Consider the following 26,046-nt stretch of genomic DNA (forward strand, 5'->3'; position numbering starts at 1 on the left):
CACACACACACACACAATCTATGAACAACTCTGTAACAACTTAACCCAGTGGGTGTTCATGTGATTTCTAAAACACTAACCTTCCTTACAGAATCTTCTGTACTTTTGCTGTTCCTAGGATTCTGCTCTTCTGGACTGAGACTGATGATGTCATTCATGATACTGATGATGTCACTCACGAGATCTGTTGGAGCCATTCTCACAACCTTAGCTGTCCCGGCCACGGCAACACCCTTGATAACAACCTTGGTAATAAGCTTCTATATTCTCTCCATTTCCTCTTTCAGTCCATGGTAATGTTTTTTAGTGTTTTTCCAACTTAGTCCATTCTTTGGCTGTTGCCAGGGACTAGCACTTTTTTTTTTCTGCGTGTATGTATAAAACATTAACATGCACAGTAAGAGAACTACTCCTCTGATTATTATTTGTGTCCTTGAGTAAAAGCATTAAAAAAATGTCAAAAGCAGGTCACATGGCCGTTAGACGCTATCTGAGGTCTTTAGGTGGGAGCTCTGTGTCAGCGTGGCTGGCTTTCCACAGCTTACGTATTCAATAATTACATATGCCCCTTCTCTGCATAAGTGCCCTTCTTTATTTGGGAAATGGAGAAACATAAAAACAAGTATAACGTAATAAATCATTACACCCAGTATCGTCATACCAGCTCATACCTGCAAAAATACTATTACACTTATGTCAGTCATGTTTTATTATCTGTTCTCTGAATGTTTCTGCCTGTTGTCAGCTTGCTACTGTTCCTTTCTCTGCAGGTCATGGCCAACACAACCTCCAGCTCTCCATCTCTGACACATCTGAACCAATCCAAAGGCTCAGATGTGTTAGAGTAGGAAGAACTGAAAGGGGAGGGGCAGAGTGGACACAACACAGAGCCAGAACTACTACCCTCTAGTGTCTAGTCTCTAGTGTCTACCCTCTAGTGTCTAGTCTCTAGTGTCTACCCTCTAGTGTCTACCCTCTAGTGTCTACCCTCTAGTGTCTAGTGTCTACCCTCTAGTGTCCTGTGTCTAGTGTCTACCCTCTAGTGTCTAGTGTCTACCCTCTAGTGTCTACCCTCTAGTGTCCTGTGTCTAGTGTCTACCCTCTAGTTTCTTGTGTGTAGTGTCTACACTCTAGTGTCTGGGGTCTAGTGTCTACACTCTAGTGCCTGGGGTCTAGTGTCTACACTCTAGTGCCTGGGGTCTAGTGTCTACACTCTAGTGCCTGGGGTCTAGTGTCTACACTCTAGTGCCTGGGGTCTAGTGTCTACACTCTAGTGCCTGGGGTCTAGTGTCTACACTCTAGTGCCTGGGGTCTAGTGTCTACTCTCTAGTATCTGGGGTCTAGTGTCTACCCTCTAGCGTCTAGTGGCTACTCTGTAATGTCTACCCTCTAGCATCTAGTGGCTACTCTGTAGTGTCTACCCTCTAGTGTCTAGTGTCTACTCTCTAGTATCTGGGGTCTAGTGTCTACTCTCTAGTGTCTAGTGGCTACTCTGTAGTGTCTACCCTCTAGTGTCTAGTGGCTACTCTGTAATGTCTACCCTCTAGTGTCTAGTGGCTACTCTGTAGTGTCTACCCTCTAGTGTCTAGTGTCTACCCTCTAGTGTCTAATGTCTAGTGTCTACCCTCTAGTGTCTACCCTCCAGTGTCTAGTGTCTACCCTCTAGTGTCTAGTGGCTACTCTGTAGTGTCTACCCTCTAGTGTCTAGTGGCTACTCTGTAGTGTCTACCCTCTAGTATCTAGTGTCTAGTGTCCAGATTTTTAATTTGCTTCTCAGTTGTCCACTCTGCAGACAGTCTCTTGGTCACATCCCTGCAGCAGCTGGGCGTACCTTGTTCTAACATCCTCATACAGAGGAGAGGGGTCACTGAGGTCAGGCAGTGTCAGGGGTTGCTCATTCAACCGCACCTGCAGTCTGAGCCCCTCGGTGCAGCTGTACAGCACCACCAGCAGGTTGGCAGCGTACGGCACAATCCGGCCACTGCGGAAGGCGCGGTTGCGCTGTGTGGCGAAGTTGCTGGACATGAGGCGGGTGGGATCCTTAAACAGGTCCAGCAGCGTGAGGAGAGGCAGTAAGGTTTCAGCGTGGCCCACCTGCACGGTGACCACCTCCGACACAGGCACACCCGACCTGACAGAGGAGAGAGGGGTCATCGGAGGGGAACACTTCTTTGGCTTTACCACATCAGCGTAGGCTGACTGTTATAACGCAGCACAGGTTAGAACCGGGACAACGTACGCAACATGCTGCGTTCCTCAGACTGGGTACAGATCAAAAAACAAATCAACTCTCTACCAAGATGCGTCATGACCAAAAAATGCATATACTAAAACATTCAGCAGTATTTTTTAAAAGCCCTCTCATTAACGATATGCATATTTATAGTCCAGGAAAGGGTGTTGGTGCCATTGCTTGATTTAAAAACAAACTCTGTGAAGCAATGGATGTTTCCCTCTACACATAATACTAGTCACAATGACTTGCGCTTTATCTTCACCCTTAATCCTTACCCAGCATGCACTGCTCTCAGCTATAAGTCTCAGGTGAATGTGGGGGTGTGTTTCATAACCTCTGAACTTGCCATGCAGGGATGGCTGCTGATCTTTGAGACTAAATGTTAAATGTGTGTGTGTGTGTATGTGTGTGTGTACACAAGGGGTGGGTGGCGTGGGTGAAAAGCAACGAGGCTGAAGCACTCATTAACCAAGCCACTCTCACTGTTCACCTGGGAGTTATATTTCTATGCACTGTAAACACACTTTCCCCTTCTTATTGTTTGAAACAAAACAGGGTGTAAGGTAACACACGCACACACACACACACACAACCTGAATCTTTAAACATACTCCTATATAAGTGTGATGCAATAGTCAATTCTAGCACAAAGTCAAAGCACAGAGATCACCACAGCTCAGATCAGTCCAGTTGTCACCAGCACAGTTCAGTGCATATTCTGTGTTTTGAGAGTCAGTGGCCTTAACGCACACACACGCGCACACACGCGCACACACGCGCACACACGCGCACACACGCGCACACACACACACGCACACACACGCACACACACGCACACACACACACACACACACGTGTGTGAGAGAGAATGGGAGGCTCTGGGTAGAACTTAAACTATCAGACGGGAGTTAAACAGTCCAGTTCCTGTTTAGATAACTCCCTGTGGCCTGTGATTTGGGGGTGGGAGATTTATACTGTGAAACACACAAAAATTCTCCCTTCTCAGCTGAAGTCAGTTTTGCAAAAAGACACCACGGATGCATCTAAAACCTCTGCAACACTCGACTTCCTGACACACTCATGCTAGTTCAGTATCCACCAGCAGGCTGGAACCGGGTCAGTGGTACTGCCTTGCTGAGAACTGTCTGCCATCCAATAATATCCGGTCAGCAGTGGTGCTGTGCTTAGAAACTGACCACTGATGAATGGGGCAGCTGCCACATTTAGCATGCCAATACATGGGGTGAGGGTTAGGGTTAACCCATATCCCTAACACATTTAGTATGTCAACACGTGGGTTTAGGGTTAGGGTTAACCCATATCCCTAACACATTTAGTATGTCAACACGTGGGTTTAGGGTTAGGGTTAACCCATATCCCTAACACATTTAGTATGTCAACACGTGGGTTTAGGGTTAGGGTTAACCCATATCCCTAACACATTTAGTATGTCAACACGTGGGTTTAGGGTTACGGTTAACCCATATCCCTAATACATATAGTATGTCAACACGTGGGTTTAGGGTTAGGGTTAACCCATATCCCTAACACATATAGTATGTCAACACATGGGTTTAGGGTTAGGGTTAACTCATATCCCTAACACATTTAGTATGTCAACACATGGGTTTAGGGTTAGGGTTAACTCATATCCCTAACACATATAGTCTGTCAACACGTGGGTTTAGGATTAGGGTTAACCCATATCCCTAACACATATAGTATGTCAACACGTAGGTTTAGGGTTAGGGTTAACCCATATCCCTAACACATATAGTATGTCAACACGTGGGTTTAGGGTTAGGGCTAACCCATATCCCTAACACATATAGTATGTCAACACATAGGTTTAGGGTTAGGGTTAACCGATATCCCTAACACATTTAGTATGTCAACACGTGGGTTTAGGGTTAGGGTTAACCCATATCCCTAACACATTTAGTATGTCAACACGTGGGTTTAGGGTTAGGGTTAACCCATATCCCTAACACATTTAGTATGTCAACACGTGGGTTTAGGGTTAGGGTTAACCCATATCTCTAACACATTTAGTATGTCAACACGTGGGTTTAGGGTTAGGGTTAACCCATATCCCTAACACATTTAGTATGTCAACACATGGGTTTAGGGTTAGGGTTAACTCATATCCCTAACACATATAGTATGTCAACACGTGGGTTTAGGATTAGGGTTAACCCATATCCCTAACACATATAGTATGTCAACACATGTGTAAGGGTTAGGGTTAACCCATATCCCTAACACATATAATATGTCAACACGTGTGTAAGGGTTAGGGTTAACCCATATCCCTAACACATATAGTATGTCAACACATGGGTTTAGGGTTAGGGTTAACTCATATCCCTAACACATATAGTATGTCAACACATGGGTTTAGGATTAGGGTTAACCCATATCCCTAACACATTTAGTATGTCAACACGTGGGTTTAGGGTTAGGGTTAACTCATATCCCTAACACATATAGTATGTCAACACGTGGGTTTAGGATTAGGGTTAACCCATATCCCTAACACATATAGTATGTCAACACGTGGGTTTAGGGTTAGGGTTAACCCATATCCCTAACACATATAGTATGTCAACACGTAGGTTTAGGGTTAGGGTTAACCCATATCCCTAACACATATAGTATGTCAACACGTGGGTTTAGGGTTAGGGTTAACCCATATCCCTAACACATATAGTATGTCAACACGTGGGTTTAGGGTTAGGGTTAACCCATATCCCTAACACATTTAGTATGTCAACACGTGGGTTTAGGGTTAGGGTTAACCCATATCCCTAACACATATAGTATGTCAACACGTGGGTTTTGGATTAGGGTTAACCCATATCCCTAACACATATAGTATGTCAACACGTGGGTTTAGGGTTAGGGTTAACCCATATCCCTAACACATATAGTATGTCAACACGTAGGTTTAGGGTTAGGGTTAACCCATATCCCTAACACATTTAGTATGTCAACACGTGGGTTTAGGGTTAAGGTTAACCCATATCCCTAACACATTTAGTATGTCAACACGTGGGTTTAGGGTTAGGGTTAACCCATATCCCTAACACATTTAGTATGTCAACACGTGGGTTTAGGGTTAGGGTTAACCCATATCCCTAACACATTTAGTATGTCAACACGTAGGTTTAGGGTTAGGGTTAACCCATATCCCTAACACATATAGTATGTCAACACGTGGGTTTAGGGTTAGGGTTAACCCATATCCCTAACACATTTAGTATGTCAACACGTGGGTTTAGGGTTAGGGTTAACCCATATCCCTAACACATTTAGTATGTCAACACGTGGGTTTAGGGTTAGGGTTAACCCATATCCCTAACACATTTAGTATGTCAACACGTGGGTTTAGGGTTAGGGTTAACCCATATCCCTAACACATTTAGTATGTCAACACGTGGGTTTAGGGTTAGGGTTAACCCATATCCCTAACACATTTAGTATGTCAACACGTGGGTTTAGGGTTAGTGTTAGGGTTAACCCATATCCCTAACACATATAGTATGTCAACACGTGGGTTTAGGGTTACGGTTAACCCATATCCCTAATACATATAGTATGTCAACACATGGGTTTAGGGTTAGGGTTAACCCATATCCCTAACACATATAGTATGTCAACACATGTGTTTAGGGTTAGGGTTAACCCATATCCCTAACACATATAGTATGTCAACACGTGGGTTTAGGGTTAGGGCTAACCCATATCCCTAACACATATAGTATGTCAATACGTAGGTTTAGGGTTAGGGTTAACCCATATCCCTAACACATATAGTATGTCAACACGTGGGTTTAGGGTTAGGGTTAACTCATATCCCTAACACATATAGTATGTCAACATATGGGTTTAGGGTTAGGGCTAACCCATATCCCTAACACATATAGTATGTCAACACGTGGGTTTAGGGTTAGGGTTAACCCATATCCCTAACACATATAGTATGTCAACACGTGGGTTTAGGGTTAGGGTTAACCCATATCCCTAACACATATAGTATGTCAACACATGGGTTTAGGGTTAGGGTTAACCCATATCCCTAACACATATAGTATGTCAACACATGGGTTTCACTGTTACTGTGCGTTGTCCTTGGCCAAGGTAGGGAATTATAATAAAGACGCTTATGAGTGTATCCTGTAAATCACCTGGCAGAGCAGGTAGAGCAAGACATGCACACTGCCAATAATTTAGAAATGACTTGTGAACTGCACATGACACAATAAATTGGTCCAGATTTTTTATAACAGAAAAGAAAGATGTTGTGAAATAAAAGCCAAATGCAGTCAGCAGTGTTGGAATAAAATACTAATAGCCTGGACATGGTCCTCCAACTCCTGCATTTGCATGCCATGGTCTGACCATGTCAAGGTCATAGTGTTTAAGCTTGAGAACCAAAAGTAAAATAGGAATGTAGCAGGATTAAAAGCACATCGCTACAATATGCTGTCAGTGGCTTTCGTATTAGTCATTATGGAGTTATGACATTATTTTCGTTCTTCCTTTAAATGGGAAAACTATGACTTGGGGTAAAACCCCCAAAACGAAGCCCAGCTCTTACCGGATCTGGCTTACTGTAGCATCAAGGCGGCTGAACAGATCATGGAACAGAATGCAGCTGGACTTGCTGTTGATGTCATAGCCGAAGCCTCTCTTCCAGTATTGCTTCAGGTCGCCAGAGTATTCCATCACCTGTCAGACACAGCACAGCTAGAACGCCTGCACTATTACAGTGTTCACCATTACTATCACCATTACAATGTTTATCATTACTATCACTATTACAGTGTTCACCGTTACTAGCACCATTACAATGTTTATCATTACTATCACTATTACAGTGTTCACCATTACTAGCACCATTACAATGTTTATCATTACTATCACTTTCAGTGTTCACCATTACTATCACCATTACAATGTTTATCATTACTATCACTATTAGTGTTCACCACAACTATCACCATTACAATGTTTATCATTACTATCACTATTAGTGTTCACCACAACTATCACCATTACAATGTTTAGCATTACTATCACTATTACAGTGTTCACCATTACTAGCACCATTACAATGTTTATCATTACTATCAGTATTAGTGTTCACCACAACTATCACCATTACAATGTTTATCATTACTATCACTATTAGTGTTCACCACAACTATCACCATTACAATGTTTATCATTACTATCAGTATTAGTGTTCACCATTACTAGCACCATTACAATGTTTATCATTACTATCAGTATTAGTGTTCACCACAACTATCACCATTACAATGTTTATCATTACTATCACTATTAGTGTTCACCATTACTAGCACCATTACAATGTTTATCATTACTATCAGTATTAGTGTTCACCATTACTATCACCATTACAATGTTCATCATTACTATCACCATTACAATGTTCATCACCATTATCACTATTACAGTGATCACCATTATCTTCATGTTGTAAAGTCATGAAATGATTAAGAGGCGCAGGTGACTCCATACCTGTCCATCTGATTCATCAAAGAGGTTGCACCAAGGGGAGATCGTGTCATTGATGGTGAAATCATGCGCACACAGGTAGAACGCTGCCTCCACAGAGTCTGGGCATCGAGGAAAAACACACCAGTGAACTTTCATGAAGCTCAGTTGCATATTTTAGCTCCCACTCTTCCCATTAAACTGGAAAAACAGTTACAGGTTCTTCCCTACTTATGTGTACACCACCCTAAGAATCAAAACCTTTGAAGGAACACAGATAACACAAAGTAGATTTTACTGCACTCAATAAGATGGGAGGAAACCAAACTGAGCAAACATCGCCCCCTCGTGTCCTACTGCGGCATTGCAGGACCAAGATGACGCAAAGTAGCGGGATTAAGCTGACGTAGCTATCATGGCTATCTTCCTCCACATCACCTTACAACGGATATCATTACATGGCACTTTCGCCAGCATCATTTCTCACCTGTTTTGCAGGATTGTGCTGGTCATAGCAGCTATCTGACTAAAGACAGGGGCAGCCTTTCCGTACTGTTCGCATTCGCTTTTAATTAGCTAATGATTTATGGTAGTGCTTTATTTTCTGTATTTTCCACTTTTAGATTTGATCTTATTCTCTTTCTAATGCATGCTTCTCAAATATAAAGCACATGGCGACACATTTAAATGAAGTGCTATATAAATCCAGCATTATTTTTATTAGCACTGTGACCCCGCACGTTTCTACCCTGCAGCTCACAGGACCCTCGCAACTGCCCCGCCACAGTCCCGCTGCAGGCTAACGGCCGGCGCTGCCCTGACCCAGGGTGATGTTGGCGTAGGGGATCCGCAGCGTATCGGCCACCTTCTCCCGAACCCGTGTCATCTCGGGCCCGCCGTTGAAGAGCGCCACCTGCGGCGCAGCCTCCAGGTTCTTCTCCACCAGACGCCGACACCGATCGAAAAAGCGCATGAGCGCGTCGTTTACGGTGCGCTCCAGATCCGCTCCTGAAAGAAAGAAAAGCGAAAAGCAGGTTTGGTTTGCGCTGCGAGGAAGGTTGTGCTCAGCGGACGCAAACAGAACTGGGGCAGAGTAAACACAAACAGAACTAGAGCAGAGTAAACACAAACAAAACTAGAGCAGAGTAAACACAAAAGGGAAACAGAATCTCTGCTACTGCAGAAACGGCTTTGGTTTATCATGCGCTATAGTGCAATTATAATAAAGTCGCTTTCGTTTTAACCAGTTCATCGCAACGTTTTGGACCCGTAGGTGTCATGTGTCATGTACGGAGTTCAGAGGAAAGTGTGAGTGAAGGAACACTAACGGGACTGACTCCTGCAGGCATTACCTGGCATACCCAGAGTGTCCGTTAAACCTCGCTGGAAAGCGACGGTGCTGTTCACGCACCGATGTTTGGAGCTCGTCACGAATTTGACGCGTCCTGCGCGAAGATTGCGCTCCGTTAGCAGGGAGGGGAACGAGCGCACCAGCCTCTGCGCCAGGTGCCCGAGGTCCGCTCTGCCTTTGGCGGCGAGCCGGCCGTCCATCTCGTACGTGTAGCGCATCTGCCACGATTCCAGTCCCGGCAGCGGACCCCGGTCGCCGGTGGCCGCGGCGGCAACGAGGTCGCGGAGCTTGTGAAACTTCTTGATGTTCCCGATGGTCGGGTACCTCGTTCCGTGGCGCACGATGGCCGTGAGGTGCGCGGCTCGGCAGCCGGGTGCGGGGGGCTTCACCGCGGACGCGTTCACCGTGAGAACGTCGTCGATCAAATGCGGGTTCACCTCTTCGTAGCGACTTTTGGTGTTAAAATATTTAGCGAGGACGGGTATGTCTCCGGCGGAGGCGACAAAAGACAACAACGCGAGGCATACAAGAATGCCATGGACTATAAAACACACTGCTGGGGATGCGTTTTCAGACATTGTACCGTTTACGCACCGCAACCCAAGCCCGTTATTCTTCCCTGGATTCGCAAAGCACGAAATGGCGTCTGTCCCGAGAAATGTATCCAAAAGTGGACGTGTTTTTTTTTCCTTTGGGTCTCGGGTCCACGGTTGGCCAAATGGTGGCTTGCCTGGAGTTTACTTAAGAGCATATGCTTGGCTACGTGCTTGTCACCGTTAGACTGAAATGTTCAGTGTTTCAGTTAATTCGTTAATTATTATACTGTTTGATTCAGTTCATACAGTCTATTAAAGTGACAGGTGCATTCTTCCAGATTTACCGTAGGCAATATGTAAAACGAATGTAGGCCTAAACTAAAATGGCTTTACGAATTTCTTAAATAATTGATTAAACTCCATGGACCTCCCACATGACTCCCCAGGTTAGTGCACAGAGATGCGGTCTAGCTTTACGTTTTTGTGCCAGCTTTATAGCCGCTAGAGGGCGCTAGACTATCACACTGCAGACACTGTAAGGCCAAACGTTAAACTGTAACACATTAAATTGTAACACATTAAAATGTAACACATTAAGTGGCCATGCCTTAATCTTAATTTCAATCATTTATGTACCTTTGTATGGTCAAACATAGTGAATTTGATCATGACCAAGTTCAGAATACGCTGCAGGATTTTCTCTTACACTTGTACTGCCAAACTAATATTAAAAAAAACCCCACCAACAAACATAAAACCCCCGCATTAACCTCTGAAAAACCGATCCGGTGTGGAAGTCTGTTTGGAGCGTGACGGAGGGAAGGCGGGGGTGCTCGTGGCGTAAGAGCGCAGGGCGTTGTGGGAGTCCAGCCCCTCGCGGACCTTCGCCTGCACGTTACCGAGCGTGGCGCGTGCAGTCTCGGTGAGCGCGGTCGCCGTGAGCGTGGCGAGGGAAAACCGAGTAACGGAACATACCGGCGTAGTCGTCACTAAATCCGTTTAGTCTGGAGCGTGGCCACGACACGTCGGGATCGAGCTACGAGCCCCTGATGGAAAATCCGGTGAGTAAAAGCACCAAACTTCCCTTCTGTTCTCGAAGCGTTACAGATGGCAGCATGTCGTAGGTCCGGTTCCCGGTGTTTGTTTACGCTGTAGCCTCTTGTTTTTGTTTACTAAAGGGGGGAGGTGGGGTCGCATTTACGCTCTTGTTTTTGTTTACTAAATGGGAGAGGGGGGGGGTCGTGTTTACGTTGTAGCCTCTTGTTTCCGTTTACTAAAAGAGAGGGGGTCATGTTTATGCTGTAGCCGCTTGTTTTTGTTTACTAGAGGGGTCGTGTTTACACTACAGTCCCCGTTCATGAAACTGACCCACTCCCATAGCAGGGTGGAGGCAGAAACTACGTGTTGCTTTGGAAGGAAAATACTCCAGGCAGCTTCCTAACTAAAGAGAAAGTACCGCAGAGAGAGCTCCCAGACACGGGAGTACCCTCTGCCAGACACATTCAGGCCGATAATCTCACGCTGTGGATTTATGGCTGACTGCATCGACTGACACCGATCAGATATCAGAAGTGTGTACGTGTTTATGTTCTGTCCTCGTTCAAGCTTGCATATTTCGACTGTTCTGTCCACACATCTAAATTTATGACTTACTTGGTCAAGAATGGCTCACCTGTGGCTTGATGGCTTTTCTGTGGTTGTTATTTGGGTTGGTGAAAGTGAAACAGTACAGGATATTCACCTAAAAGGTATGTTAAGATGGGTGGCATTGCACGTAAGAATGCATGAATTTAAAAGGGTTAATGATGATGTAGGCTACTAGTTTTGCCACATCATTAAAGGTTTACTCCTGGTTTTGGTTTTTCATTAAGGGTTTATTTCAGGTTTTGGTTTTAAGCCTAGAGGCTTGAAGCAAGCCGGCTTCCCTACAGTGGCTTTAATGTTTCAGTGGTTTCTGTTTAGTGAGTGTGTTCTGAAGAGCAGAATGAGAGACCTTTTGACCCCATTCTTGGTATAGTTTTCATTGCTTGTCTCTGAACGGACCTACATCGATGAGACTAGAGCAATCCTGTATGTGGATATTCTAACTGCTTTGCCTTTGGCGGTGGATTGGGGGCTAATCCCTGGCCACTAGGAAAGTAACTGAAATTGTCTGGGTCATGATGGGCTCGTGGGCCAGCTAGGATGAAGGGCAGAATCTAGGATAGCATAACAACATCCCTCGGACTGGATGAAAGTGTCAGCTCAAGGCTGAAAGCGTTTGACCGATCGGTTGACGTCTCTCCAGATTGAGATGAGCAGATCGCCGTTGTCACTGGGCTCCGACACGGTGCCGAGTGTGACAGCACCACAAATGTGAAACGGGGCCACATTGTGTGAGACAGCGAGAGGAAGTTTGTGTGATCCCAGCTATGAAAAGGGACGAAGAAGCGACCAGCCCTCTCGCCCTCTCGCCCTCTCGCTCTCTCGCTCTCTCGCTCTCTCCATCTATGCATCTCTTTGCCTCGCTCTCAACACCGATCTGGATTGGATCAGATGTAATACTTGAGTGTATGATTCTCAGGCTTGCCTCTGTACTAAACCAACACCTGTGTTTATGTTCGTGGTTAAGCACTGCACTATTCCATCAGATAAATCGGAAGGAAGAACTGAGAATGTTTAGGGGTTGGGGGTTAAGCGGTTAGGGGTTAGGGGTTAAGCGGTTAGGGGTTAGGGGTTAGGTGCTTAGGGGTTGGGGTGATTCTCTCGCTTTCTTAATTTTTATTTTCTCATCTCTTCTTTATGCATTTGGAAGAGGTGAAGGTTTAAAACCTTAATTTATTTTATGCATTTCATATAATTATTTTATTAGAATTTACACAAGCGTTGAGAGATACATATATTGATTTGTGAAGACAGCTCTTTTCAGATATCTAGGGCTTCTAGAACTTTTTGACCTCTGGTTATCTAGAGTTTATTCAGAAGTTGAAGTTTTCTACATAATTCATATTTGCCCCAGCTATAAAAAAAAGTGACAGGGTGATGTAATATTACAATATCACTGGAAAATAATTGTGGTTAAAAGCAGTTTTGCTTATTGCTTTTACTTTTGTATGTATGTGTTTTGGCGATTTGTGAGACTTACATGTTCTTCCTTTTTCTTCCCTCGGTTTCTCTCTCTCTCTCTCTCTCTCTCTCTCTCTCAGGCACACACACACACACACACACACACACACACACACACACACACACACACACACACACCCCCCCATGTCCCTTTTTTTGTCCTACTTAAAGGGAACTGTGTTATGACTCTAAATATAGCCACAGGCTGTAGTCTTGTCATTAATCTCTCAGCAAGATCAATGCTCATACAAACACAATAAGAGTTTCTCTTACACACACACACACACACACACACACACACACACACACACACACACACACATAGAGAGGTAGGTAGGGATGGGTAATATGGCAAATATGATCAAAAATTTTAAAAAAAATATTCCACAAATAAATCACCCAACTCTCTCTGACTGTCTGTCTGTCTGTGTGTGTGTGTCGGGGGGGTGGAGTAGGAGTTTTTTTGACATGTTTTGTTTTACTAAAGTGCATCAGTGCGTCAACGTGTTCAGGGTTCAGGAGTTTTACTGTTAGTGCATTGATGCGTTCAAGGTTCGTTTTATACTGAGATAATAATATGCTGAGGGGTGATAAAAGCCTCCGAAATGTTATAGCAAGAGCACTTGCACATTAATGCCCTCATCTCTCTCTCTCTCTCTCTCTCTCTCTCTCTCACACACGCACACACACGCACAGAGGGTGTTATTTTGTTTCTGGTTACGCTGGCTGCAAAACACTTTCAGTCTAATGGTGAAGTGGTTAGTAACATGACGCCGTGCGTTTCGTGAGGAAACGAGAGAAAACGAAAATGGGCAGAATCCACAGGAGGCAAGAATGAAGAACTTCAGCAAGCACTGGAGGCTAGAAGCATGGATGTCTCCCATTCTGGTGTTCACAGTCCTTGTGTTGAGGGGTGGCCTTTTAGAAGGTGGGGATCTGGAGAGCCCAGTATTCTGTGACCCAACACATACACGTGTATGTGCACGCGCATGCGTGCACAAAGACGTCGAATTTAGGGTTATTAGTAACACATGTTAAGCAATAAGAGTTGTGGGCTTAATGCGTGTCTGTTCTGTATCGGTTCCTAAAGACAGACCCCCTCACCAGCCTGGTTGGTGTCCGGGCTGGGTGTGCGTTGGTGTTGAGGTGATGCACAGCAGAGCTAGGAGGAGCTGATCAGACACAACGGTTGTGTTTTCACTGGCTTCCTTGACAGTCTTGTCCAGAGCAACTTGCAGTAGTGTTTTGTTACAGTAGCGTTTTGTTGGGTCCATGGTAGAATTCCTTGTCATAAAGTACAAGTGTAAAATACAAATACAATTGCCTTCATTTCCTGCTGTAAGGAAGCAGTCAGTGGAGGAGAGGCTGTGCTCTGGGGGCGGTTTCGGTGACTCACTGGCCAATCCCACCAGTCTGAGGCACTCACATGACTGATGGGTGATGATCAAAGGACAACATGTGAGTGCGATTGTGAACTTATAGCGTCTGGCTGGTAATGTGCCACTTCACTCCTACTACTTTGGCAGATATTGTGGTTAAATAATTAATAAATGTCTTGAAATCAAGATTGAGAAAGAAAGAGGCTTTTTTTTTTTTTTCAAGTTTAGAGCTATACTTTGTTTCACATTGCTGTCATACATTGGGAGATTGGGAACAGGGTATTGTGTGCGTGCGGGTGCATGTGTGTGCACATGGAGCTGTGTGTGTGGAGATGTGTGTTCAAGCCTCTTAAATTCAAGCCTGTTGACCAGAGCAAAGACAGATGTGCTCTAACCAGGCTTCAGATCTCATGGAAGACGAGCGTGGAGTCTATGCTCTGTCCTGGCTCCCAGATGGTGGTATGAACTTCCTCGGGCTGTCTGGACAGCAGAGTCCCTTGCAGTCTTCAAACGAAGACTGAAGGCCCATCTATTTGTGGAATATTTAAATGACCAGTGACCATGCTCCTATGTTGACTAACTTAAACTGTAGTCCTTATTGTATGGTTTTGTTTATTATACTGATTGTTGTCTGTTATAGAGCTTATATGTTTTGCACTTCCAGGCATCAGCATTGATCCTTGTACTTCAACAGTATTTTAGTTGGTATCTTGGACTCTGACCTGCTGTAATGGCTAGGATGTATTCTATGAGTAAATGACAAAGCACTTTTATAAGTCGCTTTGGACAAGAGCATCTGCCAAATGCCGTAAATGTAATGTGCTGATTAAAAAATGTAACATCATAAAAAGTTGTGGGAACTGGAATTGGACCTTCTAACCCGTTAGAAGCTTGGTCAGTGCCGTTGAGGACACATGAACACTAGAAAGCAGAAGACAACCCAGCCTCCCACCCACTACTTAGCGCACATGGTATTTATTCTCCCACCAGGAAAGGATAGAAACACTCCTTTATGTGTGTTTATAGTGTTCCTAGGGAGTGGTTTTGTGTCCAGGAGAGAGCTGTGCTCTTTCTTTGTCTACCTGTCTCTCTCTCTCTCTCTCTCTCTCTCTCTTTCTCCCTCCCCACTATAAAATCGACAACAGTTGTCTTGTCTCATGTCCTCAGAGGACGTTTGTGGTCTTATGTTCCACCCAGAGCTCTGGGCAGGTTTAGCTTTGTTCCAGTTCTCATCTTGTCTGGTCTTGTTGCTTTTCTCCTGATCCTGGTCTGTTACGGAGCACAGCGGTTAATGTGAGGCCAGTAACATTCTCTGTGGACTCCTAATGCACCGTATCTGTCAGATTAGAACTTTTTTAACACATAATTTCCAGTGTCTTTTACATTAGTCTGCCGATTATTTGGATTTGTTTGGCCACGTCTGGAACATTTGTGAGCGATTTCAGTTTGGAGTTCTGCCGTGATCAGCGGAGGCAGTGTGTCTCAGTATGCTGTCAGCCTGATGAGAGGGTTTGCTGAAGGCTGAGATGTTTATGCCAACAGATCCCTGATTTTCTTGCAGCTGCAGGCAGTGCATCGCTGCAACAAAAACTAGGCAAGAGGGCCAAAATAAGAGGGCCAAGATGCTAAATCTTGGCCGGACTTCCGCCTTTCCGCACGGTGTGCGTGGCCGCCGTGCTCGCTGCCTGGCGCGCGCGGCGGACGAGTCGCGCCTCCCGGCGCGCGTTCGCAGGTTTTCATCTGCGCTCCGTCGCCTTTCACGTCCAAACGAGCACGAGATCCGCGTCAGACGTCCGAACCATTTCGCCATTTCCATTTAGCGCCGCGGCACCAGTTTGACAAAACAGGAGGTGATGTGCAATGAATGCACTTTCACCGTGGCGCCCGCGCGCGCGTTCCACTCGCCTGTCGCTCGTGTCCAGAGTTTTCTGCAACGCTGGCAGCTCGAGCTTTCGCTTTGCGGCAGGGACAAGCAGTGTCACGATACCGCCATCAAACGCAGCCTTTAACCAGCCACCTAATGACCGAATCATCGCGGAGGAAACACCTGGTGCAAGACTGGAAAACGATATAGAAACGAAGACAGTTTCCAGGTTTATTAACTTGTCGAAGAGTACATGGCAGTGATATGAAATACATATATTACATGAAATTATCAAAAGCCATGCAATAACAATAAAATCAATATTTGAAAATCAGTATTTACAGAATGTTGGGTGTTTGCATATCTGTGCATGCTTGTGCGTATGTGTGCACGCACTTGTGTGTGTTAAGTAAATATTTTCATGCTTTGGTGCACCCAGTGGAAACTGCTCCAGGTGTAGGAGATCCAGTGGCTTGGGGCCCACAAACAGAATTGAAAGGTGATGCAAAGTGACTTGTGTTTAGGCTCCATCGTTTACTACTACAAATGGAGGACTTGTTAGAAGTGGATGCAGTAATCAAGGGCATATATCTTGTTCTGTCTAAACCACGTAGTTTTATTACCTCCGTCTAGTGCAGTTGCATTGCACGTCGACTCTCAGCAGTTAAAATGAGTTCCTGTAAGACACACGAGCGTGCGCATGTGCACTTCATCGTCTTCTTCCTCCACCTGTTCTGTGTGCATGTGACTGCATGTTATATAATTACATCATAGCGTCATTTTATGTCCAAAGGCCACTGAGCTCTGCTGACATGGTAGCTGTAATCTCTAATCGCTGTTTCTGTCCTCTGCTATCTTGCGTCATGTTTTTCGCTCCCCGTCCCGTCCCTCCGGCCCCCGTGTGGCTCACCTTGCATGTGGGTTGTTTAGAAACCTAAGATAAGCCTTTGGTCAGACGCAGCAACTTTCAGAATAATTCATAGAGAATAATTCCCAGGCCTGCCTGTCTGTATTAATCTGCAGGGCAGGACTAATTTTCAGTCTGTTGAGAGCTGTACAGATCAGCGTACACTCACTCACTCACTCTGATTACTGAATAAATATAATGGTAAAGGTACTGTTCACTATGTGTTCACATGAACATGTTTATGAGGTTTCCATCTCGGCAAAGGGTGTATCCACCACTGTGCTGTGTGTGTTTGCATAGCAGAAAGCTGTGGGAACTGAACGTGGCAGTATGTGTGCAGCCAAGCAGTGTGATTGAGATTTTGATTTCTGCTGCTTTGTTCAAAGTCCTTGACTTCTTCCTCACCCCTCAGCTGTAATGTGAGCTGAAGGCTCAAGCACGGCATGTGAGTGTTTATGTGTAAATTGCAGTTGTTGTCGCAGAACAAGTAATGGGTTGTTAACACTGGTCACAGCGCTGAAACTGCCTAAATGAACACAACGGCTGTGGCGGTTGTTCCTGTTTTTTTCATCTGTTTGGCGGCACAATTTTGTGGGCCGCTGACATCTGAGGTCACGGACCTTCGTTATAGTGATAATTCATCCTCCTGCCCTACATTTCTCTACCATAACATGGAGGCAAACACAGCATTTCAACCACACTAGATATGCTAGCTTTTATTAATTAGCATGCTGTTACATGACATTTTTGTTGTGATGTGTTTGTGTATGATATAATACTGATATAACAGTGGACTGTGTTTTATATTTTTTATTTCAGTGCTGGATATCTCCTACTGGAAGAAACCAAAGAGGGATTAAATAGCAACACCTACAAAGATTTCTTGTCTGTTCCATTTCTCATTTTTAAAAGAGAAGGGGTGAGAGACAAAATCCCCCCCCCCGAGCCAGATTTCCAATGTCCCAGGGACAGCATAAGAACTCTCTGGGGACTCGACTGCTGAGTGTGTACTGTCCAGTCACTCCTAGCCCACCCATCGTTGAGACACCCCTGCTCCAACTCAACCCTTCTCAGCAATGAAGGAGGTGGGGCTCTGGTCAGTGACAGAGGTATCTGATTGGCTGGCTGAGGAGGGTATGCCAGAATATTCTGAGGTCCTCAGAAATGTGGATGGTCGTGCGCTCCTGCAACTCTCTGAATCAGACTTCCGGAATTCTCCACTGGCACTGGTTACTGGTGACAACGGCCACCAGCTGCTGGAGCGTGTGGAGATGTTGCGCATCGCCAGCCACATGTATACGAGCGGTCACAATGGTAACGGACACCATGCCAATGCACATGTTGGTGACGGCTCCATTAGTAATGGAAAGATCCCGAGTGGGGAGCTGATGAACGGTTCCTGCTCGGAGCCTGTCCGTATCCACATCCCACTGCCCTCCGAGCACGAACGCTCGCCTTTCCCTACAGAATGGTCCAAGACTGCCGTGGCCTTCCTGTACGCCCTGTGCTGCTTTATCACAACAACCGTGGTTATTTCCGTGGTCCATGAACGAGTCCCGCCCAAAGAGGTCTCTCCACCCCTGCCAGATAAGTTCTTTGACATGTTTGAGCGTGTGCAGTGGGCCTTCTCCATCTGCGAAATCAACGGCATGCTGCTCGTGGGTGTGTGGTTTGTACAGTGGCTTCTGCTTAAACACAGGTCAGTCTGTAACAGTCTGTCTAAGCACAGGCCAGTCTATAATAGTCTGTCAAAGCACAGGCCAGTCTGTAACAGTCTGCTTAAACACAGGCCAGTTTATAATAGTCTGTCAAAACACAGGCCAGCCTGTAACAGTCTGCTTAAACACAGGCCAGTCTGTAACAGTCTGCTTAAACCCAGGCCAGTCTGTAACAGTCTGCTTAAACCCAGGCCAGTCTGTAACAGTCTGCTTAAACCCAGGCCAGTCTGTAACAGTCTGCTTAAACACAGGCCAGTTTATAATAGTCTGTCAAAGCACAGGCCAGTCTGTAACAGTCTGCTTAAACACAGGCCAGTCTGTAACAGTCTGCTTAAACACAGGCCAGTCTGTAACAGTATTCCAAAATGTGAGTAAGTCTACAATGGTGTCTGTCAGAACGTGGTTCACTCTGTAACAGTCTGCTCAGAAATGGGTCACTATCTGACAGGATGTGCCTACATCTCTCTGTAATATTCTGCTCAGACACAGGACAGACTGTCAAACAAGTCTACTCACACATCGTCTACTCAAACTTTACTGTAGCATGAATGTTAAAATGGTACATTCTCACATACTTGTTGTGTACCCATTTTTGTGAAATAGATTTACTCAGAATGAGTTTTATATGCACATTAAATGTGCCACCGTCCACTGAGAGGAAATGTGAGACCCAGGCCTGTTACGTGGGAATGGTGCACGAGATGTGAGATACATGGGATATGTGTTTGACTAGTGACAGACTTAAATTAGGCTTTGACTGAAATGGATCTTGAATGGTATAACTCCATTTGTGGTGTCATTTAACGCAGGGTTAGTCCTATGAGCAGGCCTAACTGTGCGGCTGTGTTTTCAGGTCCATCGTTGGTCGCCGCTTCTTTTTCATTGTGGGCACGATGTACCTGTACAGGTGCGTGACCATGTACGTCACCACCTTACCTGTTCCAGGAATGCACTTCCAGTGCTCGCCCAAGGTAACACTCCTTAGCAGCGCCTGCATTCCTCCACCCTCCACCCCAGCCGTACCCCTGCTCTGCGCAACTCGCCCACATGGCTGAGGATAATGGCTGCTTAGCTATTGTGTTTTGGTTTTGAAATAGAAACTTATTGAACAAGGATAACAATGGTGAACTAAACCTGAATTTAAAAGGATTGTAAATGTTGAATGAGCTGACTAGTTTAGTAACCACTGACACTTTGCTTTACTTCATCTTGGAATTGCCTCTACTTCATTTGGTTCAGTGTAGTTCAGTTATTTCTATAGTTGAGAGATTATTTATTTATATGTATATTCCGTATTCCCTTCCCTTCCCCCGTCATACAACTACCAACCGAGATTTTATGGGAATATAGTAAAAATGGTTGTTGTTCATTTGAGAGAAGAACACAGCTAACCCTGTACCTGAAGCCCTTTAAAGCTCACTGTCCCTAACCAAGGTTACAGGAAAGTTTGGATGCGCACACACACACACACACACACACACACACACACACACTCTCCCAGTGCTAATGTGTGTGTGTGTGTGTGTGTGTGTGTGTCTTTTGCAGCTCTTTGGGGATTGGGAGGCCCAGCTGAGGCGTATTATGAAGATGATTTCTGGTGGTGGCCTGTCCATAACAGGATCTCACACCATGTGTGGGGACTATCTGTACAGCGGACACACCGTGATGCTAACTTTAACATACCTCTTCATTAAAGAGTGTGAGTGCACTCACACAGTTACACATTTTCAGAATTTTAAATTGCGCATCATTAACCTTTTGGTTCATCACCATGCCCATGTTTCTGGGTAAAGGCCCATCGTGAAGTTTCACTCAGAAAGTCCCTGCTGAGGCTACAGCGACTGTGTTGCATTTGCTGGACTGGAGTCTCACCAACAGCGCCATCTTATGGCAATGCTTTAACATTTACATTTTAGTGCCGTTTGTGACTTGCATATTTTTGGCATTTACATTTATGGAATTTAGCTGACACTTTTATCCAAAGCGACTTACAATTATGACTGAACACAGCTTGAGCAATTGAGGGTTAAGGGTCTTGCTTAGGGGCCCAACAGTGGGAACCTGTCAGTGGTGGGGGTTGAACTGGCAACCTTCCCAAAGTCTTTTTACTTGTACATTTCTCTACATGAGCTATAAAGTAAACAATCCTGAGCAGTATTTCTTAAATATGTTTTTTTTTTTTTCCATGTGTATTTTCAGCAATATTATATACAGAAATGAGCAGGCTGTTTGTGTCCTGGTGTGCAGATTCTCCGCGGCGGTGTTGGTGGTATCACTGGATGTGTCTGTGCCTGAGTGCTGTTGGGATCTTCTGCATCTTGCTGGCCCACGATCACTACACCGTGGACGTGGTGGTTGCCTACTTCCTCACCACACGCTTCTTCTGGTGGTACCACACAATGGCCAATCAGCAGGTGCGTGGTCTCGTTAAAGCAGCGTTTGACTTCTCGTAGGAGATCAGAGATTTGTGACTGCTCTGATTAATCGTCTCGCCCTGCAATAAGACCGAGGATTTCAGTTAACACGGCCGTTACGCGCTACCGCTCTTGCGCGGAACTTTGTTTTGCCTTCTTTTATGTGACAGTCTTTTTTTTTTGTGTGTGTGCCACAGTTTCTGAAGCAGAGTTCCCAGGGGAACCTATTTTCCCGGGTCTGGTGGTTCCGCCTCTTCCGATATTTTGAGCAGAATGTTCAGGGCATCGTCCCTCGCAACTATCAGCTGCCGTTGCCGTTGCCATGGCGCTTTTTACCACGGAGCCGGGTAACATACAGCCGGCTGGACTCCCACTGACCTGGCTGCGTGTGATTGGATGGAGCTCTATGAGACTCTGAGAAGGAGAGAGGGGACTCCGTTTCCCATCAACCCCTATATGACTGTCTGAGCACTGTGACGCATATATTCCACATTATTCCATATTTTTTGTGTGTGAATTTTCTTTTTAAACAATTCACTTTCAGTAAAAGACAGTGTATGAGGTGCACAGCTTTAGACATCCAGACAACATTGTATCACCAAAATATTAACTTTAATATATACCGGTATATGTTATACCAAGATATATTATATATTTATATTATTTGGTATAAGGCAGCACTTTCTGATACAGTAGCAAGTCTGAATATTTAAGCCTAAGGACAACACAGTCGGACAACTTAAGGCTAATTAACCACCAGTGCGCTGAAGTACGCTCCTACTCCTTCTTCATTTTTATTTTATTTTATTTTTTTAAATAATCATACTAATTGTGGTAAAAATGCAATTTTTCTAAACAATTCCTCAGATTTGTTATCCAGCTATAGGATGTTTTTAGTTTTGTATTGTTGTAAACTGGAGCATGTCCAGTCACTATTTCTGCAGTGCCTTCCTCCTGAGCGATTGTACGACGCCCAAAATCTGGCGGAACAGCAACCACGCGCCTCAGTATCATCAGAATAACGTCATATCTATATTCACAAATGTGCGGGTTTTTTTGTCAGTCCGAATGTTCCTGTTACTGTTACTGAATTGACTGTAATCACAGGGAAACTTAATAGATCGGTTAGAATGTATGTGAAAGGTCAATTCCACCTTACTTGAGTCTTCAAAACCAAAATACTTAATGCGCAGAGAGTGATCTTGAATGCGCAGAGAGTGATCTTGAATGCGCAGAGAGTAGACTTGAATGCACAGGCCTTTATTAGCAATTCAGATTGAGTGTTTTATTACTTTCAGGCATTCTCTGTGTACCGTCCTGCTGCCCACCTTGTTCAGGAGTAAAAGGAGAGGAAGTCACAGGAAATGACAGCGAGGAAACAGCATGTTTCTGCTTTACATTATTGTAAAGGAATGTTGCAGATGTCACACTCAGTTGTTTGAGTCTGCCAGGCTGAGACCCTCGTGGTTCACCCTCCATGCTTATCTTGCCCACTGCAGCCTGTCGCAGCTTGCTGGGATGGGTGAGCCCTGTACTTGAACGATGACGTGCAGTTTAGCGATGACTTGCAGAGCTGTTGGAACCACCGCCTAGCATGTAACGTACCGATCGCCCGGAGCACAGAAGGACCGTCTGGGACAGCAAGCCAGCCATGTGGTTGTGCCTAGTCAGATACAGAGCCTTTCATGCCTGATTCTTGGAAGTGTTTTCGGGACATGACTGTACACGCTTTACACCGTAAGATGCTGTGGGTGTTTATGTGGTCAGAGAGGTTTCATTGTTGTGGCTGGGCGTCTCAGGATGGTGATGACCTGAAATGTTTTTAATGGTAATGTTTCAGGTTAAGAGCTGAAGTTTCCTCTTTCATCTGTTGGAGGTGAAGATTCTAACAGCTCTGAGTGCTTTATTTATGTTTGTATTTATCCAAATCAGTAATTGGAGCCACAGTGGCATGGGTGAGACAAGCCATTCACGTGGCTCCACATTCCAACCCAAGAAGAACATGTTACACTTGAATGTCGTCATAAAGGTCAAAGGTGCCAAGGGTTTATGTTTGTTGCACAAATCTACATGGAGTATTATGTGTTTGACGTCAGTTTTCAGGGTAAATGATGTATCGGGATGGGTGGGGTCAGATCAGGACATCCTTTCCAAGATAATTAGACACCAGTAGTCTTTCCAGTTCTGCATTTAAAGCCAAAAATAGTGTGAGAGATTGCCAGAGGCTGTTTTGACGGAAATCTTTAAGGTATAGGGTTGGGAGTTTATGCCCACACCTTAATAAATGATCTCTTGTTATAGTTCATTGTCATGCGTGGGGCATAGTCTTGCCACTCTGCAGTTTCTTATTGGAGTTGAACACACAAAACCCCCATAATTCTCTCTTTTAAACACAGTCATGTCTTTTTTAAATGTTCTACTACAGGATAACACAAAGGTGCCCACCACAGAATACCACAGAATAGAATATCACAGATTATCACACAATAAAATACCATAGAATACCACAGAAGACTTTACCGAGCTTTCTGTCAGGTTCTATTGGCTTTATTTGTGTAGATGTATATGAATGGTTGGTTTGTGGCAAGTACTAGTAGTTCCATAAATGAAACATAGCCAAACTTTATGAATAAATGTGATATACACAAAGATATAGGAGACTATACTGTAAGATCTTTATTTTCAGACAGCATGTTCGTTTTGGCTTTTAAAAAGCTTCAAACTGGTTCCATGTGCAGTTCTAAATGCTGGGTAGAACTTTTGACTAAGGAAGGGTTTGAAGTCTGGTTTTCAGAGTGATGAAAAGCGCCAGTACTGACTACAGGTCAAACTCGCTTGTGTAAAGAGTAATCTTTTTTTTTTTGTTGTTTTTTTTGACTATTTATTGCAGACTAAAACTACATTTTGGATATTACTCTGTGTTATAAGTTAAAATTTAAATCTGTGTGGCAGTCTTCCTCACTGGGGTTTAGGTGTTTCCTGAAAGTGAAACAGCTTGTGATGCGCTGATGAAAGACCTCTTCATGAATGTTGGGAGTTTCAGCTCTTGGCTAGAAGAGAATTTATCCAAATATTGAACTTTGGTATGCTACAAATTCCCCCAAAGTCCCAACTCCCAGCATTGCTGAACAGGGGTTCTCACCCTTCCTGGTTGTGAACTGAGACGGAGCAAAAGTGTGAACCACGTGTCCCTGAGGACAGGGTGTGGGGACATTGACGGTATAACTGCCCTTCATTCCTGAGGTTGGTCAGGCAGTGTAATTGTGAAGTTGGCCAAGTGGTGGATGGACACTCCACACTCAGAAGGTTATGAGGCACTAAACACTGCAGCTCTGCATACATACTGGCATAGCCAGTTATAACGCTCAACACCGACTGGATCCTGAGACATGACTGAAACCAGTAACTGGGGGAAAGGGGTGTTTCCTTGGTGACACTGCTTGATTGCCAAATCATAGGGATTTGAATGGGACAGTGTCCGAGAACGTCCTATGTGGACATGTTTAGCAGTGAAGACAGATGTCTGCTGTCAATTAAGCATAATGACAAAATGACACTATTTTCTTTAAACTGAATTAAATGTAAGCATGTATGATTTTTATATGTGGATCAACACAATTACTTATCTTCATTATTTGTGTAAACCTGTTTGTGCCGATCAATCCTAAAGTGAACTGGAGATGGGGGTGAAGTTTGAATAAAACCTTTTATTCTGTATTTTCTTGTGTTTTTTTTTTTTTTAAGCACTAGCTGCCATTCCTTCTGATACCATTTACTTTTTAAATGTACCATAACATGATGATGGTGGGTATTAATTATGCATTATATTCTGCATATGTATTATATTCTGATTGATATCAATAATCTTTTTAATTTCCCTGTATTCTGGATCCATTCCATAATTTGCATAACTTTTGGCTGTATTGTACCACAGCATTTCACATCTTGAAATTATCATAGTTATTGTTATTATGGTTCAACAGTAGTAAGCATGGTGGGAATATAGCAGTTATCTAATATAGCAGTTGTCTTTAAGTAAATGATCTGAAGGGTCATCCCGTTATTCCCTGTGGTATTAACTTCTAGGCTGTAACTACCAGGATATAAGTATTTTATCTGCTTTGCACAGGTAAGATGTAATCTACCTTTATTTTGTAATATTTTGGATTTTTCAATGTTTCTAATTTAATGCTCATCCAGGCACGTCAGAGGATCTACTTCATACTTACATTAATACAGCCAGGCATTACTTGTTCACTAATGAGTTTAAAATAGTGCAGTTTGCATCTGGAGACCAGATCCATGCGGGGTTTAGTAACTGACGTTAGTCATGTTTCCAATAAAGCCTCATCAGAAACATTGTAAATTCCCTCTAATACACAAACGATTTATTACCAGATGTACAGGTTATATTGGGATTATACTTCTCTTTTTTGACCACTAGGCGGCGCCACGTCCCTTTGGTTCTGCAGTGCGCCGTTAGTTGTGAATCCGTCGATCTGGCTGTAAGGCTTCCTACTGATGTGACTGAAATGTGAGTTGCTGTGTCTTTTCCTCTTCTTGAACTGTAGAAACTATAGAAGTGCTTTTGCTGAGAGGGAGAGGCAGACGCCTTACGTGTTCTTTTAGGTTTCCCATACCTGCTGCTGTGTGATCAGTGTCAGGAGACTTGTGGCAGGCTGGGCAGTGGGACTCATGAGAAACATTTTCACATATCCTGTAGTGGCCCTGCAATCAGAGGAGCCTGAACCAGAGGGAGAGGAGTCCTCGAGACCGTTATGGCTCCTCGTCCTGTACTGATGGTATGTTACGGTAGGTGGAACTTCCTGGCATCCGCTGGACCCAGACTAGTCCATCGGATAGTGCAGGATAGTGACTCTCCAGAGACCGGTGGTGAGCTCTACACCAGTGCAGCTGATGACTGGCAGGGCGCATGGCGATCTCAGCCATCTGTAGTGAGTGATGTCGAAGAGAATAGAATAGACATTTTATTGCTCGTTATTCCCTTCAGTA

At 44.4% G+C, this 26,046-nt stretch overlaps 2 protein-coding genes across 2 annotated transcripts; one reads left to right on the top strand and one right to left on the bottom strand.

Moving 5' to 3' along the window:
* Window positions 1–1,014: 1,014 nt before the first annotated feature.
* minpp1a (multiple inositol-polyphosphate phosphatase 1a) lies at window positions 1,015–9,843 on the bottom strand. The gene is made up of 5 exons (XM_027032574.2): window positions 9,112–9,843; window positions 8,582–8,767; window positions 7,784–7,881; window positions 6,837–6,967; window positions 1,015–2,131 (listed from the first exon to the last, which is right to left on the bottom strand). The coding sequence occupies exons 1-5, from the start codon at window positions 9,686–9,688 to the stop codon at window positions 1,774–1,776; spliced, it is 1,350 nt and encodes a 449-aa protein (XP_026888375.2). The 5' UTR covers window positions 9,689–9,843; the 3' UTR covers window positions 1,015–1,773.
* Window positions 9,844–9,845: 2 nt separating this feature from the next.
* Window positions 9,846–24,750, top strand: zgc:91976 (uncharacterized protein LOC492359 homolog). Its single transcript, XM_027032575.2, has 6 exons — window positions 9,846–10,707; window positions 17,721–18,600; window positions 19,473–19,590; window positions 20,165–20,318; window positions 20,867–21,033; window positions 21,231–24,750. The coding sequence occupies exons 2-6, from the start codon at window positions 17,978–17,980 to the stop codon at window positions 21,408–21,410; spliced, it is 1,242 nt and encodes a 413-aa protein (XP_026888376.2). The 5' UTR covers window positions 9,846–10,707; window positions 17,721–17,977; the 3' UTR covers window positions 21,411–24,750.
* Window positions 24,751–26,046: the final 1,296 nt, after the last annotated feature.

Source organism: Electrophorus electricus, chromosome 13, assembly GCF_013358815.1.
Source record: "Electrophorus electricus isolate fEleEle1 chromosome 13, fEleEle1.pri, whole genome shotgun sequence".
NCBI classification, from domain to species: Eukaryota; Metazoa; Chordata; class Actinopteri; order Gymnotiformes; family Gymnotidae; genus Electrophorus; species Electrophorus electricus.

Coding starts and splice junctions, on each gene's coding strand:
- minpp1a (XM_027032574.2), bottom strand. CDS start 9,688: ATGTCTGAAAACGCATCCCCAGCAGTGTGTTTTATAGTCCATGGCATT. Junction 8,768..9,111: donor GGACACTCTGGGTATGCCAG/GTAATGCCTGCA, acceptor TCTTTCTTTCAG/GAGCGGATCTGGAGCGCACC. Junction 2,132..6,836: donor GCTACAGTAAGCCAGATCCG/GTAAGAGCTGGG, acceptor CTCCTCTGTCAG/GTCGGGTGTGCCTGTGTCGG.
- zgc:91976 (XM_027032575.2), top strand. CDS start 17,978: ATGAAGGAGGTGGGGCTCTGGTCAGTGACAGAGGTATCTGATTGGCTG. Junction 19,591..20,164: donor ACTTCCAGTGCTCGCCCAAG/GTAACACTCCTT, acceptor TGTCTTTTGCAG/CTCTTTGGGGATTGGGAGGC. Junction 21,034..21,230: donor ACACAATGGCCAATCAGCAG/GTGCGTGGTCTC, acceptor TGTGTGCCACAG/TTTCTGAAGCAGAGTTCCCA.